The sequence below is a fragment of the Equus caballus genome, chromosome X, assembly GCF_041296265.1.
Source record: "Equus caballus isolate H_3958 breed thoroughbred chromosome X, TB-T2T, whole genome shotgun sequence".
NCBI lineage: Eukaryota > Metazoa > Chordata > Mammalia > Perissodactyla > Equidae > Equus > Equus caballus.
In genome coordinates, this window is record NC_091715.1 from 140,712,176 (window position 1) to 140,728,202 (window position 16,027).

Genomic DNA, 16,027 nt, shown 5'->3' on the forward strand with positions numbered 1-16,027 from the left:
TTAAATATAAAACAGGGTTGGCAAAAAAAGGTATTGGTAAAGATACTGGTGTTTATTTCTCTTTTATTGTTTTCTTTGGAGAATGTGAACCTACATTTTTTAAAAGGGAAAAATAAAAATATTATAGGCTTATTCCATTGCAAATAAATTTTATGGGCACACTTTTTAATAACTGAAAATATATAGAAATATCTTTGGATCAAAAACATTGGGTAAAAATCAGAGATTGATGAGTTTCAAAAAAACCATGAAGAACAAATGATACAGTGGTAAGAAAATTCCTGAGGCACAAGAATAACATGGAACCTTATCAATATCAGAGAAACCATTCATGAGTTTTTTAGGACACTGTGTGAATGAAAACATTAAAATGGGGGAATTGTCAATGCAGAAAAGAAGTATGTGAGATATAGCTAACACCAAGCACGTATTATCTACAGTAGAGAAGCATTAACAAAAATAATGAATCTCAGTTCTTTTTACATGATGTTCAGTTTGTGAAGGATAAGCATGTATTAACTTAGAAGCTATGTGTTGAATAATATTCCATTAAAGAAAACATGGGGCATTGTTATGAAAATATTGTATCATTCTTATGAAAATCAGTGTTTTTTAAAAAGTACATTTTCACACATGACATGGAATTAATGGCATTAATGACTGGAAAACATATTTCAAATAGCAATTTGTTTATTATGAGCTGTTACAGGAGACATAAAAACAGCACTCATAATAATGAAAGTAATCATGATAATCCCTCCTGCCAATGTTACCTACATACAATCTTTCCTAGAAATATTGGATCCAATATCATTTCATTGGGAATATGACAAGTATAAATATAATTTTCACCCTTTAAAATATGTTATTAGTTTTTCTAGAGGGATGGTTTTAAAAACAAGAGAGAGTCTTACCTGTTAAAATTCCACAGAGGGGAGAGCTCCACAGAGAGAAATCTCCAGAGATGATGCAGGTCTTGGAATTATTCCTGCTTCCATTAGTCAGAAAGGAAAGCCTCATAATTCATGGGGCTCAGTTAGATTACACAGAATGGCTTTGCCTTAGAAGTGAGGAAATATTAACCATAGTCTAAACATTGCTTTTATCTCACCTAACAAAGCTTAAAAGCAAGACCCTAAGTGATCATACTGTTTTCAAGTAAATTAATTTTGACCAGAACAAAGTCCAAGAATATTTATTTATAGAAACACAAAAATATGCAGCACTTAAGGTAAAATTCACAATGTCTGACATCCAATCAAAATTAACAGCCTTTCAAAGAAGCAGGAAAGTAGGATCAATAATGAGGAGAAAAATTAAAACTGACCTAGAAGTGAGACAGATGATAGAGTTAGTAGACAAGGACATTAAAACAGTATTATATATAACTATGTTCCGTATGTTCAATTGATAAGAGGAGAAGTTAAATAGGGACATGGAAGATTTAAAAAAGACCCCAGATAAACTTTGAGATGTGAAAGCTACAATATCTGAGTTGAAAAAATACACTCTTTGGATTAATGGCAGACTGGACATGTAAGAAGGAAGGAGTAGTGAACTTGAGTATATAGCAATGAAACTTTCCAGAACGAAAAACACACAGAGAAAACAATACTGAAAACAATGAATAGAGCATTAGTGAGTTGTGAGGCAACTTCAGGTGGTCTATGTATATACATTTAGAGACCCAGGAGAGAAAAAAGGGCAGGAAGGAAGAAACATTGAACGAGAAATCTCCAAACTTGATGAAAACTATAAACTCACACATTCAAAAAGCTTAAAGAATGCCAAGAACAAGAAATATGAGAAAAACTATACCAAGACCCACAATAATGAAATTACTTAAAATCAGTGATAAAGAGAAAATCTTCAAAGTACCCAGAGGAAAAGACACTTTACTACAGAGGAACAAAGATAAGGATAAGAGTAAATTTCTTGTCAAAAACAAGGAAAGCAAGAGGAGAGTGGAGCAATATCTTTAAAGTACTGAAAAATTACACTGACAACCTAGAATTCTACATACAGTGAAAATATATTGCAAAAACAAAGGTGAAATAAAGGCTTTTTTTCTGAAATACAAAACCTTAAAGAATTAATCACCAGGAGACATGCACTGCAAGAAATGTTAAAGAACGTTTAAAAGAAAACTTAAAGTCGTCCAGGCAGACAGAAAATGATACCAGATAGAAATCTGGATCTATGCAAAGGAATGAAGAGCACCAGAAATGGTAACAATGTGGGTAAACATAAAGATGGTTTCCTTCTTTGTGTAAATGTCTCTAAGAGATAACGGATTCTTTAAAGATAATAACACTGTGTGGCGGAGTTTATAACATAAGTAGGAGAAAAATGTATGCCAACAGTAGACGAAAGACTAAAAAGGGAGAAACGGAAGTCTACTGTTGGTTTTTGTATGCTTGACTATTCTAAGCTCCAGTGGCTGTGGCCAGCTGTTTTCCTGTTTGTGGCCAAGACCCTAGCCCAGTGACTAGGTGAGCCAACATATACCTGACATTTAAATTGCACTCATCATTTAAACGTGAACATGATGTGACAAGAGGGGCTGCTGTGAACTCCAGATCTAAATTATCCTTCTCTGTTGAATAAGGAACTCTTATAGGAGCCAGTTCCTCTCTGTTCTTAAAGGGGATTAAGCTATACAGCTAGATTTTGGTTATGATTAGGGAATCTGAACATCAGTCAAAGGGATTACGTGCCATGTTGGGAGCAGAGGCAACAGGAGAAAGTAAAATGAGCCAAGTTCCTGTTCTTGTTGAGGGCATCTGAACGTGACCTGTGAATAATTTCACAAGAAGGGAGCACGAGTGGAAAGACAGAGAGGGCCTGCACGTTACTCGGTGCTGAGAGGCTACCAGGTCAAGGGAGAGACCTCTCTCCTAGAGGAAAGTTTGAAGCAGGCCCAGGCCTAGGAGGATAGAGACAGGGATTGGGGTGAGCGGGAGGGAAGAGCCTGTGCAAAATCCTAAGCGAGGTGGTGGATTGGAGGGAGAATAGGCAGTCCCATGCTGAGAATAGAGAACAGGTGAGTACGTAGGAGGACGGTGTGTGACCGTGTATCTAGTTCAGGGCTGGTGGGCAATGAGGACTTGGGGAAACAAGAAATGAGATGGTAAAGTATGCTTGGGATGCAGAAGTTGGGGGCCACAAGTTGTTGGCAGCGCTGCAAAGTCAGGCAGCAAAACTGGCATTCAGCGCATTGGACAGAAGGAAGTCCACGGGCCTAGATGCTCACACCGCAAGCATCTTCGCCACAGACATCTTTGCCGCGAGCCTTTTTGCCACATAACCAATTGGCTGCACGGCAATGTTGCCGTAAAAGATAAAATCACAAAAAATAAAAGTGGGACACTAATTTTAATGGCATAATGGGCATGCCCTTTTAAAGGGCATAATGAAACACGATAAAATGAATAACAAAGTTAAAAAGACTTTACAGCGAAATAAAAAATATTTGAATACATTTACAACGTGTGTATGTAGATTCATGGCAATACTGCACAAAGAACTGACTTTATTTTCTTGTGTGGAATGTACCTAACTAAGCACTTGTCTTCCTTCCATGGGAAACGTGGGTTCGACTCTGAGCCCTCAAAGAGGAGGCCCTCGGCCCTCTTTTTCTCCTCCAGTGAAGTGTGTTTCAAAATAAGAAACCAACTCTTGAGGCAAATCATTGTCAACTGTCAGCTCAGTAAAGCCATCAATAAAATGCTGCTAACTGGAAGAAATGCTCACTATTTTCAGACCACTGCCGCCACCACATCTGCTCCTCACTGTATAGACCCATTATGAGGGCTAGCTAAGGTTTATATCATATAAAAATGAGAGTAACTGTGAGAATTTCGTCAATGGAGAAATAAAACCAAAATGACGAAAAAAACCAAAAAAAACTGGGGCTGGCCCTGTGGCATAGTGGTTAAGTTCACAGGCTCTGCTTCAGCAGCCTGGGGTTTGCAGGTTTGGATCCCAGGTGCAGACCTACACACCGCTCATCAAGCCATGCTGTGGCAGCATCCCACGTACAAAATAGACGAAGATTGGCACAGATGCTAGCTCAGCAACAATCGTCCTCAAGCAAAAAGTGGAAGATTGGAAAGGGGTGTTAGCTCAAGCCCAATCTTCCTCACCAAAAAAAAAAAAAAAAGAATAAAACCATCTCTTAAAAACCCACTAAACTGTCAACCAGTTATCTTTTTAATCTTTGCAGCAGTTGATTGATCAATGGAGAAAAACCAAAACAAACAAAGAAACTATCAACCAGTTATTTTTTTTTATCTTTTACAGCAAAATTGCCTTGTGGCCAATTAGTTTTGTGGTGAAAATGCTTGCAGTGAAGACCTGTATGGCAAAGGTGTTCACCAAGAAAACACCAGACCCAGGAGTCTACATCTGTATACCTGTGCAGGAGCATAACAAAGTCCATGCCTGAAGAATAGTCTTCTAGCAAAGAACTTTCCCAACTGTGCTCACAGGGCAGCCTAGAGTTCTGTGGTTGGGCGTCAGGACCCACTGCCCTAAGGGGGAAGAAAGGGTGCTGAGTGCACAGGACTCTGGGTTCATAGTCCTCAACTCAACCAGACTACTGTGCTTTCCTCCTGTTCATGGAGTGGATTTGTGTGGGAGGCTTCAGCTGGAAGAGTTGGTTCCACCTCTAAAATTTTGACAACCAAGGTCTCCCAGTTAGATCCGGGATGCATCATGGAGGTTTTCCAGTCAGATGTAAAGGGATAGGATGGATTCATGGAATCCTAGCCTCCAGGTCCCTGGGCCCAAGGTTGCCTCCAGCCCCTTGCTCCGTTTGTCCTGAGCAGCTTTAGTGCCTGCAGAGCTGCCAGCTGCCCAAACCAAGGCTCGAGGAAGTACGTGTCTGCGTGTTGGTGGATGTATGCTCAGCCTTGACAAGGATGCCAGGAGCAGAGTGTCAAAAGTAACTCGAGATGGCATGTATATATATGCCTGTACTCAACCAGAAACCCACCAATCAGAGGAATAATTACTGGAGGGTCCCATTTGCTGATTTACAACGTGCGGCCTGCTCCCTGCCTGAGCCTCCTGCCTCCATGGAACAAGTACAAAGTGCGCAACTGCTCATGTAACTTCAGAATTCCCACGGGAAACGCTTACTGGGAGTGTCCTTATGGACGTGTCCTCCCCAGGCCCAAACACCATCTTAGAGGTGGGGATGCTCTCAACAGGATGGTCCACAGCGCTTCCTGCGTTGGCCCACACACATCCCCATCAGTTTAACGAGGAAGGGTGCCACCTCCACGGGTTTTCCATCCACCCTGCAAATGTCTGCACATTGGGCCAATCCTCTATCACAGACAGTATCTGGCGGCAATGTAGGGCAGCCATCATAGCCACAGGACACCTACCCTGGGAGGCAGTCTGAGCCAGGGGCACCATCTGGACAGTTTTTTAAAGCCTGTCCACACCCAGCCCTTCATCTGCAGAGTCTGAGGTGATGAGTCCCCCGCTTGCCCTTTCCAATTTCACCCTCCTTGCAGCTGCACCCTCCCTTCCACTGCTCATGGTTATTCCTGGCCTCTCTCAGCTTTCGGTCCTCAGTCACCAACCCCACTCACTCACAAAGCCCCAACCTCTATGTATGGCTGCACTGCACCCACGGGGAAAGACCCCAGTCCCCAGCCCCCAGCAGGCTTCATGACAGCTCCCTGCCCTGGGACCCTGGCAAGAGTGCTCTGGACCACTCGAGTAGTCAAGAGATGAAGCTCACCCGAATGATGCAGGGAGCCAGGGGTACTCTTCCTGAGAGAGGTAGGGGGACTCTAAGTTATTGGGGGGTCTGGGTGCCGCTGGCCCATTCATCCAGTAGACCTGCCCACTCAGACCACTCTGTAACCTCCAGCTGGTGAGGATGATTCAGAGACTTCCCCCGCCTACTCGTGTTCCTTGTCCTGAACCCCTCCCTCTCCCCACCTTCTCTCCTTCAGGTCCCTTTCCCCCTACACTGAACTCTGGACACAGGGCCCTGACTGCCAGCCTGCCCGGGGCTCCCTGGACTTGGTTTTGCGCTTGGTCTCTCTCCTGGATGCTGGCACTCGCTCTCCACGGCATGCTCTCAATGCCCCTCACTAGCTGAGGGTGTCCTGTCTGGTCCCCCTCCCTGGCTCCTGGTCATTCTGACCAAATCCTTCCTTCTCAAAGTAAAGGGAAAATGGCTTATTGACATTTCAGAATGTTAAATCATTTGTGATTTTTATGAGAATACAAATCGGTATAGCATTTTGGGAGTAAAATGTGAGAAGTTTTGGTAAAATGTTAAACTAGTCACTCCCTTTCCACTCTAACGCAATGTCTATGTTAGTATGCTTATCTTCTTAGCAAACATTCACGTCTACCCAAGAATTCCTATTCAAAGTTGTTGATTTCATTTCATTAATCATACAACAAAGGGAAAACAGCCATTCAGCAGGAAGAAATTATGTAGTTGGTTCTGGTACATACATACTTTAGCTTCCAGGGAGCAGTTTCAAAAGTGAAGTCGATCTGCATGTGCTGCCAGGGGAAGACCCTCCATCCTTTTTATCAAGTGACAGAGGCGAGAGGCAGATCAATATGTACATCAGACCCTATGGACGTGGAATAAAACAATATGTTTTCATAGCATATCTATCTATCTATGGAAAAGACCATGGATGGCTTCAAAATAACCCACAGTAGACTTTTAACTGTGGTGACCTCTGAGCAGGAGGCTGGATTGTGGAGAAACTTTGAAAAGGGAATGCTGTGATTTATCTGTATTTTTAGAATTTTTAGCAATAGGAACACATTCACTGCTACCTTTGCAATTAAAAGACTTATATAAACCTCACAATAGAAAAGTAGCTGTGTCAAAGCCACTGCTAGTTGATACAACAGGCCAACCCTGACATTTGAAAGGCTAACACAAGAAAAGCGTATTTGTTGTGCACATAAATTCTGATGTGGTTTGCCAGGGGCCTTCCGCTCTAGGTGACCCAGGGATCCAGGCTGCTTCCATCTTGTGGTTCCACCATCCCAACACGGGGTCACCATGTTTACTGGTGAATTGAGAGAGAGAGAGCATGGAACTGGCATACCGGCTCTCAAATGCCTGGATGTGACAAACAATGTTTCTGCTCAGGTCTCCCTGGCAAAGGGTCGTCACATGACCCTCCATAACTACAAGTGGCCTGGCAATGTAGTTTCTCCTGTGTCCAGGAAAGACAGCTAGACAAGATATGGATGAGCACTGAACAGGACGTCATGTTACATAGTAGATGTTCAACACAAAGCAACCATTATAACTTGTCATGACGACAACCGTGTTCATTGTGTGGAGGAGTTTCTGAGGTCACATTTGCCTTGAAATTCTCTGAAGTGTTAAGTGCCTACTATGCAACAGATGCTCTCAAATACAGAACCACATCTCATTTTAAGAGGATCCTGTCAATCTCAGCAGGGAGGGTTTGCCTTTGCGATACCGTCTATAATCTCAGTAGGCTTCCTTCTGATGCAGGGGTGAAATCTTAACCTGGGAGTCTCTGCTACCCTCCACATGACTGAACTTCCCTCAACACCTGCACAGGTGCCCTCATGCTCACTGAAAGCCAGGACTTTCCTGCGCGGCAGGTACCAGACAAGAGACAGTGGGAGAACACTTCTTTTTTCTTTGTAAATTTGACCTAACATGTCCACCAGGGAAGCATTTCTCACCTCCTAGGAGGATTCCAGGGTTCGTAGGAATTCGGCTTCAGTGGATGATTCCTCCTCATCTACCGCTTGTGATGAGGCTTTAACTTCTGACCACCTAAACCGGCTCTTTCATCTGTGTATGTGTTCAGTTCCCAGCATCAAATAAGTAGCCTGTGAAAGTCCTACTGCAAGCACCCGGATGGCTTCACAAACCCTCTATGTAACTTCAGGGTTGTATCCCAGGTCCCAGTAGATTACAGGCGCCATCACACTCTACTCACAGCCCATTTGGAAACAGCGAGTGTGTCGAAGTCTCCCAGGGAGTAATGACCAGGTGTCTAAATGTCACAGTCCGGAGCAACCTTTTCCATGAAAGGGGCTGTGGCTCTCCGGGATCGAGGGAGAGCTATGGGGGGGCCCGGGTACCCCTGCAGGGAGTAGGAATGCTCTGTGTCAGGGGGAGGGCAGGAGGTTCTGTGCAGCCTTCAGAGAGGACGGCAGCAAAAACCCTGTCAGCCAGCCAGGTTCCAGAGTTGGACAGGAGGGCGCACGGGGGAAGACCAGGGGAAGGGTGCTGTCATGCAGAAAAGTGCTGGGACTGGACAGAAATGGCGACACCCAGAGGAGTCAGCTCTCAACAAGCCTCAGAGCATCCCCAAATTGTATTTGAATCTCATTGTTGCCTTCCTTCTTTAGGCCTGCTTTCACTACCTGGGCCTCAGGGTCCTAATTTTGTCACCTTAGAGACATCATGGAGAACTGAGAAGAGAAATGAATGAGGAGTCAGAAGGTGGGCTGCAGGCTGGGATGGGTGGCAACAGCGTGGGCTCTAGATGAATCCAGACCGTTGTCTAGTCTGTCTGTCACTTACTAGCCATGTGATCCTGGGAAAGTTACCAAGCGCTATGACCCAAGCGCTATGACCCTCGGGCTCTTCCTCTGCGAAGGCAGTGGGTTGGTGAGCCCTGTCTTGTAGGACTGTGGGAACGGATGGGATGTGTGGCAAACACCTGGCACAGTGCCTGGTATACATGGGAACTTTGAGGACTGGCAGTTATTTCTTGGATTATTTTGATTCCAGACCTTCCACTCTCTCCTCTGGGATTTTGTTTGTTTGTTGTCCAGGTCGTATTAGAGAACATGCAGCTCAACAGGACACGAAATAACTAATGAGCCAAAAAGGATGTTTCACAAATGAAACTCAGTAGATCTTCCCAGCTAGAGGATATATGTGAAAATTCGGGGGTGGGGGAGTCTTCCCAGCTGGATGGAACACAGAGCTCCTAGAAACAGAGTCAAGGACCGACTCCTTGCCTCCCTCCAAGCTGCTCTTCATCCAGACCACTACTTCCTTTCATTTCACCCCACCAAAATCTAGCCCTTGATTACAATTGGCCAATTAAACTCAATTAAGATTAACACCTAATTTATGCTGTGGGCTCTGGTTCTCCCAGGCCTGGGAGAGGAGTGCCAGGCCACTGACTTCTGGGCATCACTTCAAAGGAATGTCACCGTATTTCTTGTGAAATCCTTACAGATGATGGATGTCAAACTCGCCGTTCTTCACTGCGTTCAACTGCAACACGACAAGAGCCCAGGACACCTTCCCCTCCTGCCCAGGTGGAGATTTCTCTCTGGTTACCTGTGATCCCTAAGAAACTCTTCAGAGAAATTTTCCATTTCAGACTTGCCCCTCAGCCCTAAGACACACTGTGAGTCTGGCCATTGCCACCACCGAGCTTCATGACAACCAACTCCCACAGAAGGAATCACAGTTTCCCAAAGCCCCACACTGCCCTGACTCGGGGCGTTTACACGTGAGTGCGCTCCCCTGGGGCCGCACCACCTCCCACCTTCTTTGACTTGTCCTGGAGGGGAGATCTCACCATCTTCCTTCTAGGACTGCGGCTCCTAGACTCTCATTCTATGGTTGTGAGGGGGCCCTGCTTACCCTCGTGTCCCCACAGCTGACACAGCGCCACCAGAGAGCAGAGGCTCAGTGAATGTCTGGGGAAGAAATGAGCCAGTGAGCAGAGAGTTGATTTGCTACTATTTAATTTCTTCTACATTCTTGGATAAGTTAAGAAAATCTTGGTATATATCTCTTCATTTTACACAATGATAGTCTAAAAATGATAATTCAAAAATGAACCATTTAAATTTTTTCTCTATTTTACTCCTAAGTTCTTTCACATTTCCAATGAAATTCCTATTCCAATGTCAAGTTATCTTGTTACAGAAGAAATAAAACAGAAGGGATTCCTCTTTTATTTTTTCACAAAATAGCAAAACTTTCTTTTAAACTGGATAAATAGCAATAAACGTGTGACCAATGTCATTCATAAACTTAGATTGGAAGCTAACACATGTTCAATTAAAAGTAACAACATTTTAAAATGCAAAAAATAAAAGAAGAGGGGCCCGCCAGGTGGTGTAGCGGTTCAGTTAGTGCTCTCCACTTTGGTGGCCCAGTTTTCGTGGGTTTGGATCCCTGGCACAGACCTATGTGCTGCTAATCAAGCCATGCTGTGGTGGCGTCCCACGTACAAAAAATAGAGGAAGACTGGCATAGATCTTAGCTAAGGGACAATCTTCCTCAAGCAAAAAGAGGAAGATTGCCAACTGATGTTAGTTCAGGGCCAATCTTCCTCACCACAAATAAGAAGAAAAGCAGAAAGAAAAAGATGATGATACATTTCAAAGTCACCCCTATGGAACAGGAACACAAAGCTGTTATGCCCTATAATACCCTCAGCCCCAGCCTGGCCCTCCACTGCTTAGATCATTGACTGCCTTCCTAAAACACAGAGTGAAGAATCTGCTTTAGACTTCACTCAGGGCAGGAGGAGCTACCGGGCACAGTACTACAACTTGCACTGGCCGTGTCAGTAGCGTTATCCGTGCTGGCAATTCTGGCCTGAACTCTCTCTTCCTGATCTCTCAAAGCTTCCTCATACCACACTGGGAAGGACCTGAGGTCACTCCCAATGGCACTGGCAAAAAACTCCAGGACACTCATCTTGCTGGTTTCAGCGTGGGCCCTGGGACCCCACAGGAACTCGTAGCGAGCACGATCGCTGTTGGGTACCTGCCGGTACTCCACGTACTGCTCCTGCACCCAAACTTTAGTGATAAGCTCCCTGGGCTCCCCATAGATGAAGTGCTCCCTCCCGGCATGCACCCCCATGACACTCAGTGCTTCCCAGACGTCCTCCTCAGGGGCACGGTCGCCCCGCAGGAGGATGACGCCCAGGAGCATCACCAGGAGGCCAGTCTTGGGCATGCTCTGCTCATCGCTCAGCATCCCATCGTAGGTGAGGCCCAGGGTGGTGACCAGGACATAGGCGTGGTCGCTGGGGTCCACTTCCTTCACGTCAACGCCAAAGACGAGCTGCATGCACTCAGAGGCTTCACTGAAGATCACAGGGAAGTGGTCCTGGTAATCTCTGAGGACCGTATTCAGCATCTCCGCCTTTGTGGTCGGCTCCTTTGTGCGATACTTGACAAGCAGGAACTCCACCAGCTCAGCCACCTTGCCATCAATCACAATTCTGGGAAAGGACGCAGTGTATGGCAGGGCCTGCGAGGTGCTCGGACCCTCCTCTCCTCGGCTGCTGGAGCTGTCGTCTTCAGACTGGCTCAGTGGAGGGGAGGCCATGGCAGTGGGGGAGGGGCGGGCACTCTGAGGGCTCTGGGGAGGACTCGGGGCCCCAGCGACATCATCAACCTCCTCTGGTGTGCTCGACAAGAGAGGATAGCAAGAGGAAGAGGAGGAGGAGGGGGAGGGGAAAGGGGAGGGGAAAGAGGAGGAGCAGGTGGAGGACGAAGAAGTATCCTCTTCCACAGCCACAGGAAGCAGTGCACCCACTGGGCCCTGCGTCTCGCTTTGGGACTGAAGGCCTTCCTCAAGCATGTAGCGCCGTCGCTTTGGAGCACGAGGCATGACGACTCCTGTCAGGGCAGCCGACAGGAGCGTGGGCAGGAGGCAACCAATGGGGACCCACGGGCCTGGGGGGAGAGGGAGTGTGAGCAGCCTTAGGTGAGAAATGCACCCTTGGCGGCTCTGACAGAGGTGACTTACGGGCCTCCTTTTAGGGGTGCTCTCGGCTTCACAGGGCTCTGTCCTCCAGTGCAGCCTGTCCCCACGAACCTGAAGGAGGAAGTGAGAAGGCTCCTCAGGGAGGACCAAGCACAGCCCGAGGTTCTGGGTCTGCTGGTGGGCTGGGGTGGGTGGTCTCGGGGTTTGCAGGGTCTCCTCGGTTCTGGTGTGGGGGCACCCCTGGATGCACATTTGGGGTGTGTCCCTTGCCTTGACTCCTGGCACTGCCTGGGGCTCCTCTGGTCTGTGACCTGAGCACACGAGCCTCAAGGCCTTCACCTCCAGGTTCCTGGACGAGGAAACACGGGGCACCTCAGGGTGCAGACGGCAAGCAGAGCCCTGGGATCCGAGGGCCGACAGGAGTGGTGGGCCAGACTCTGTGAGGTCCCCACTGTGCTGGGGTGGGCAGTCCCCTCCAAGCTCACTCAGGGCCCTCACCTTTCCCCTGGCTGGGCCTGGGCCCCACCCCTCTGCTGGCCTGAGGCAAACTTCTCAGAACAAGACCACAGACCCCTGAAACTGAGCAGAAGGAAGTGAGGGGACCCCACATCTGGCCACACCTGCCCTGGGGCTAACAGGAGACAGCAAGGGACAAGAAGGGAGACCAAACTCTGTGGGTTCCATTTGTCCTGGGATGGGTGGTCCGCTGTCATCACCCTGACACCCTGCAGGGCCTGGGTCAACTCCCTCTGTTGACCTGAGGCCACCCTCCTTCGGCCAAGGCCTGGTTTCCCGAAGACACTGGAAGGGGAAGTGAGGGGGACTGAATCCACCCACCGATCCCGGGTGTCCCCATGGCAGACAGCAGGGTAGGACTGTCCTGGGCTGCATGCGTCCTGGGGTGTGGGGTCCCCTCAGTCCTCACCGTGACCCCGGCCAGGGCCTGGGATCCTGCCTCCCCTGACCTGAGTCCAGACCCTCAGACCAGGGCCCTTGCCCCCTTCCCCAGACCACCGACCTGGAAATGAGGAGGGGCTCAGCCAGACAGGCCCTGCCAGGGTGCGAGGGCTGACAATAGGGCCAGGCCAGATTTCCGTGGGCCCCCTCTTTGTCCTGGCCATGGGGGTACACTCACTCCTCCCTCGGGGTCCTTGACTCCTGGAGTCTGTGTCAGCTGACCAGATGTGCTTCCTCAGATGACCTGACGTTGTCCTCACAGACGAAGGTCCTCACCTCCCTGAGCTTCTGAGAGAAACCAGAGGAGGTTGCACATGCACGCCCACCCACCCGCACCCCTGCTGCCATCACAAAAGGTGGCAGCAGGGACCAGCCCCGATGTCCTGGGATGGGGGCTCCCCCAGACCTCCTGTAGGTCATTCATCTTTCCTCCTGCCGGGGCCTGCCCTTCCTCGCAGCCCACCGCCTGGGACAGCTGACATCTCCCCCTTAGACCAGGCCCTCTCCTCCTGAGGACCCCCACCTTCCTGCCCAGGCTAGAAGTGAGCGTGCCATGTGGGACCACCGCTGACTGTTGCTTCCAGGGCTGAGAACAGGGGACAGCCGGAATCTGTGCCGTCCGTTCTTTGCTGAGGTGGGGGTACCTTCAGTCCTCAGGAAGGGTCCTCACCTTGACACCAAACAGGTCCTGGGACTCCACCCTTGGCCAACCTGCCATCTCCCCTCAGACCAAGGCCTCACCTCCCTGAGATCCCCCATCCCCAACCATATGACGGAAGTCGGAGCAGGCCACTTCCAGCCCTCCCTGCCCCGGGGCCTCCCTGGGCCGAGAACAGGGGAAGCTGGCCTCTGTGAGGTCCCTTCTCTTCTGGGGTGGGGGGAACCTCCATGCCCTCCGTTCCTCCCAAAGGCTCCTTGTCTGGAGTCCGGGCAGATCCGGGACCCCTTCCTCTGCTGACCAGATGTGACTCCCTCTGCTGACCCGCCGTCGCCCCACAGAACAAGGCCTCACCTGGCAGAGCCCGAGGCAGAGGTGAGTGGGCTGCACCACCTGCCGCCACCCCTGCCTGGGGTCTTCAGGGTGACAGGGGCAGGGCCGATTTCAGTGGGCCCCCCTCTGCCTGGGGTGGGAGTCCCCTCAGAGTCCTCAAGGTATTCCTAGTTACTCCTGGCCAGGCCTGGACCCTTCCCTTCTGCTAACCTGAGGCAGCATCCTGCAGGCCAAGGCCACGATGCCACTGAGGCCCCGAGCAGGAAGTGGACGGGCCACCCCTCCTGACATCCTGCCTGGCCTCGCAGGACTGACCACAGGGGCAGATTTCTGCTGGGGTCGCCTATGTCTGGGCGGGGGGTCTGCTCAGTCCTCCCTCGGGGTCCGGGGACCCCACCCTCGGCTGACCTGAAGTCACAGTCCTCACCCCCTGAAGACTCCGGAGGCAGAAGGCTGGAAACGCCTCCTCAGGTGGCCCTGTCTGGGGCCTCCCAAGCCCGAGCGCAGGGCCACAGGCTCCCTCTCTGTCCTGGGGTCCAGGGTCCTCAGCCCTCCCTCGGCGTCTCCCCGGGACTCCAGCAGGCCCTGGGCGCCCCCCTCTGGCCCCTCAGGCGCTGCTCTCTGACCCAGTCCCCAGTCTCTCTGAGACCCGGATGCGGAAGGCGGGAAAGGCCGCCTCTGGTAATAGCGCCGCAGGGACTCGCGGCCCTGACGGCAAGGGCGTGTTTCTGCGGGGTCCTCTTCTCCTCCCTCGGGGTCCTCAGCTTGAGCCCTGGCAGGTCCTGGGACCCTCCCTCTGTGGAGCTGAGGCCCTGACTCCCCTGAGACCCCTAGGGAAGGCTGTGAGGGTCACCTCAGGCCACTAAGCCCAGGGACGCCTAGGGCTGAGGGCAGGGGATGGGAGGGAGTCCCTGGGGTCCTTGGCCACCCTCTGCTCCTTCCCTGACCCCCAGCAGGGCCTGGCCCCGCCTCTGTCCCTGAGTCCGCTCCCTCCCCCGGGCCCTCCCCAGCAGGCTCCTCTGAGGAGGGGGACGGGGGCTCAGCCTGTCCATCCCACTTCCCCCATGGTCCCTCAGGGCTGATGGCAGGGGCAGACCTGGACGCCGTGGGCCCGGAGTCCTTCCTCCCGGGGCTCCCTGGGCACCTGGCCTGGCCTGGGCTCCTTCCCTCTGCCGCCCCGAATCCGGCCTGCATCAGCGAGGCCCTCGGTGCTCCCAGACCTCCGAGGCGGAAGCCAGGGGACGTCACATCCGGCCACCGTGGCCAGGGGTCTCCCGGGGCTGATGGCAGGGGCAGAGGATCCTCGGCTTCCTCGACCGTGCTCTGCTCCTCCCCTTGACTCTGGCCTGGCCTCAGCCCTGCGCCTGCCCTATGTGTCTGCACCCCTCACCCCCAGGCTCTGACCCCCGGTTGGCTGCGGAGGGGGCGGGTAGCCCTCGGCTGACAGTCCTGCCCTGGGTCCCCCAGAGCGCACAGGAGGGGCACGGGGCTTCTGTGGGCCTGTGCTTTGGGGCGGGGGCAGCCCACCGGCCTCCCTCGGGAGGGTCCTCGTCCACCCTGGCTGAGAAGGGCTGCCATCCTGGGGAAGGGCTGGATGGGGGCTGCCGCGCCCAGGGCCGAGGGGTTCACAGGAGAAGCCCCCTTCCCGTGGGGTCTCGGCACCAGCCAGCCGGACTCAGCGAGCCATTTCTTTTCCGGATTGCGTTTGTCCTGTCCAGGTTGAGCAGCGGCGGTGGCTTCGAGATGCTCCTCCGGGTTTATGGTGACCTCCTATTGCGTGCTCAGTGCAGGGATTTTCACTCATTTATCCTCCTTCCTAGTAAGAAATACATTGTACATCTCTGCCCGCTGCGGCAGCCCTGTATCTACATCTAGAACACATTTGTAACTTATATGTGCTTCTAGACACCTGTTTGTACATATCACAGGAGTATGCAGCTATGCACATGTATATGCACGTATGTTCCTATTATGTATTTATAGATATATATAGACTATATATATATGTATATACTTATTTGATGAAAGAATTAGGTCTGATATTCGCTATTCTGTTTCTTGTCTATTCTTATATTCTATTAAAATGAGAATCTTTTGAAAGAACCATCCTCACGCGCTGAGATGGTTTCAGGTGGTTGTTAGCACAGACTCTGGACTCAAATGCCTTAATGGACCCATCTTTCCCGCTGTCCTGGTTTTGGCCCAGGGCCACTGGCCTGTGTGGCCTGAGGGGCTGCTTCAGATGTGTGCAGTGAAGCAGGAACAGAAGTTTGAAGCCTTTCCTCCTCCCCATCCCGTTATCTGCATCTATGCAGCCTACAGCCCCTCCCAACTTGGCTCCCGCT

The 16,027-nt window shown here is 50.3% G+C and overlaps 1 protein-coding gene across 17 annotated transcripts in view; it reads right to left on the reverse strand.

The window, feature by feature from the left end:
* Positions 1–9,730: 9,730 nt before the first annotated feature.
* LOC100065268 (melanoma-associated antigen 10) overlaps positions 9,731–16,027 on the reverse strand; it is a 40,452-nt gene continuing 34,155 nt past the window's right edge. Inside the window, exons 3-8 of one of the 17 annotated variants that reach the window (XM_070257413.1) lie at positions 13,215–15,498; positions 12,870–12,976; positions 12,233–12,313; positions 12,005–12,083; positions 11,777–11,845; positions 9,731–11,703 (exon numbers count right to left, since the gene is read on the reverse strand). In XM_070257413.1, the coding sequence (XP_070113514.1) occupies positions 10,526–11,638 (1,113 nt within the window). In that variant the 5' untranslated portion in view covers positions 11,639–11,703; positions 11,777–11,845; positions 12,005–12,083; ... (1 more) ...; positions 12,870–12,976; positions 13,215–15,498 and the 3' untranslated portion in view covers positions 9,731–10,525. Of the gene's footprint in view, positions 11,704–11,776; positions 11,846–12,004; positions 12,084–12,232; positions 12,314–12,869; positions 15,499–16,027 lie in introns of those variants that run through there. The other 16 variants (XM_070257420.1, XM_070257419.1, XM_070257411.1 and 13 more) reach the window with 16 other exon arrangements.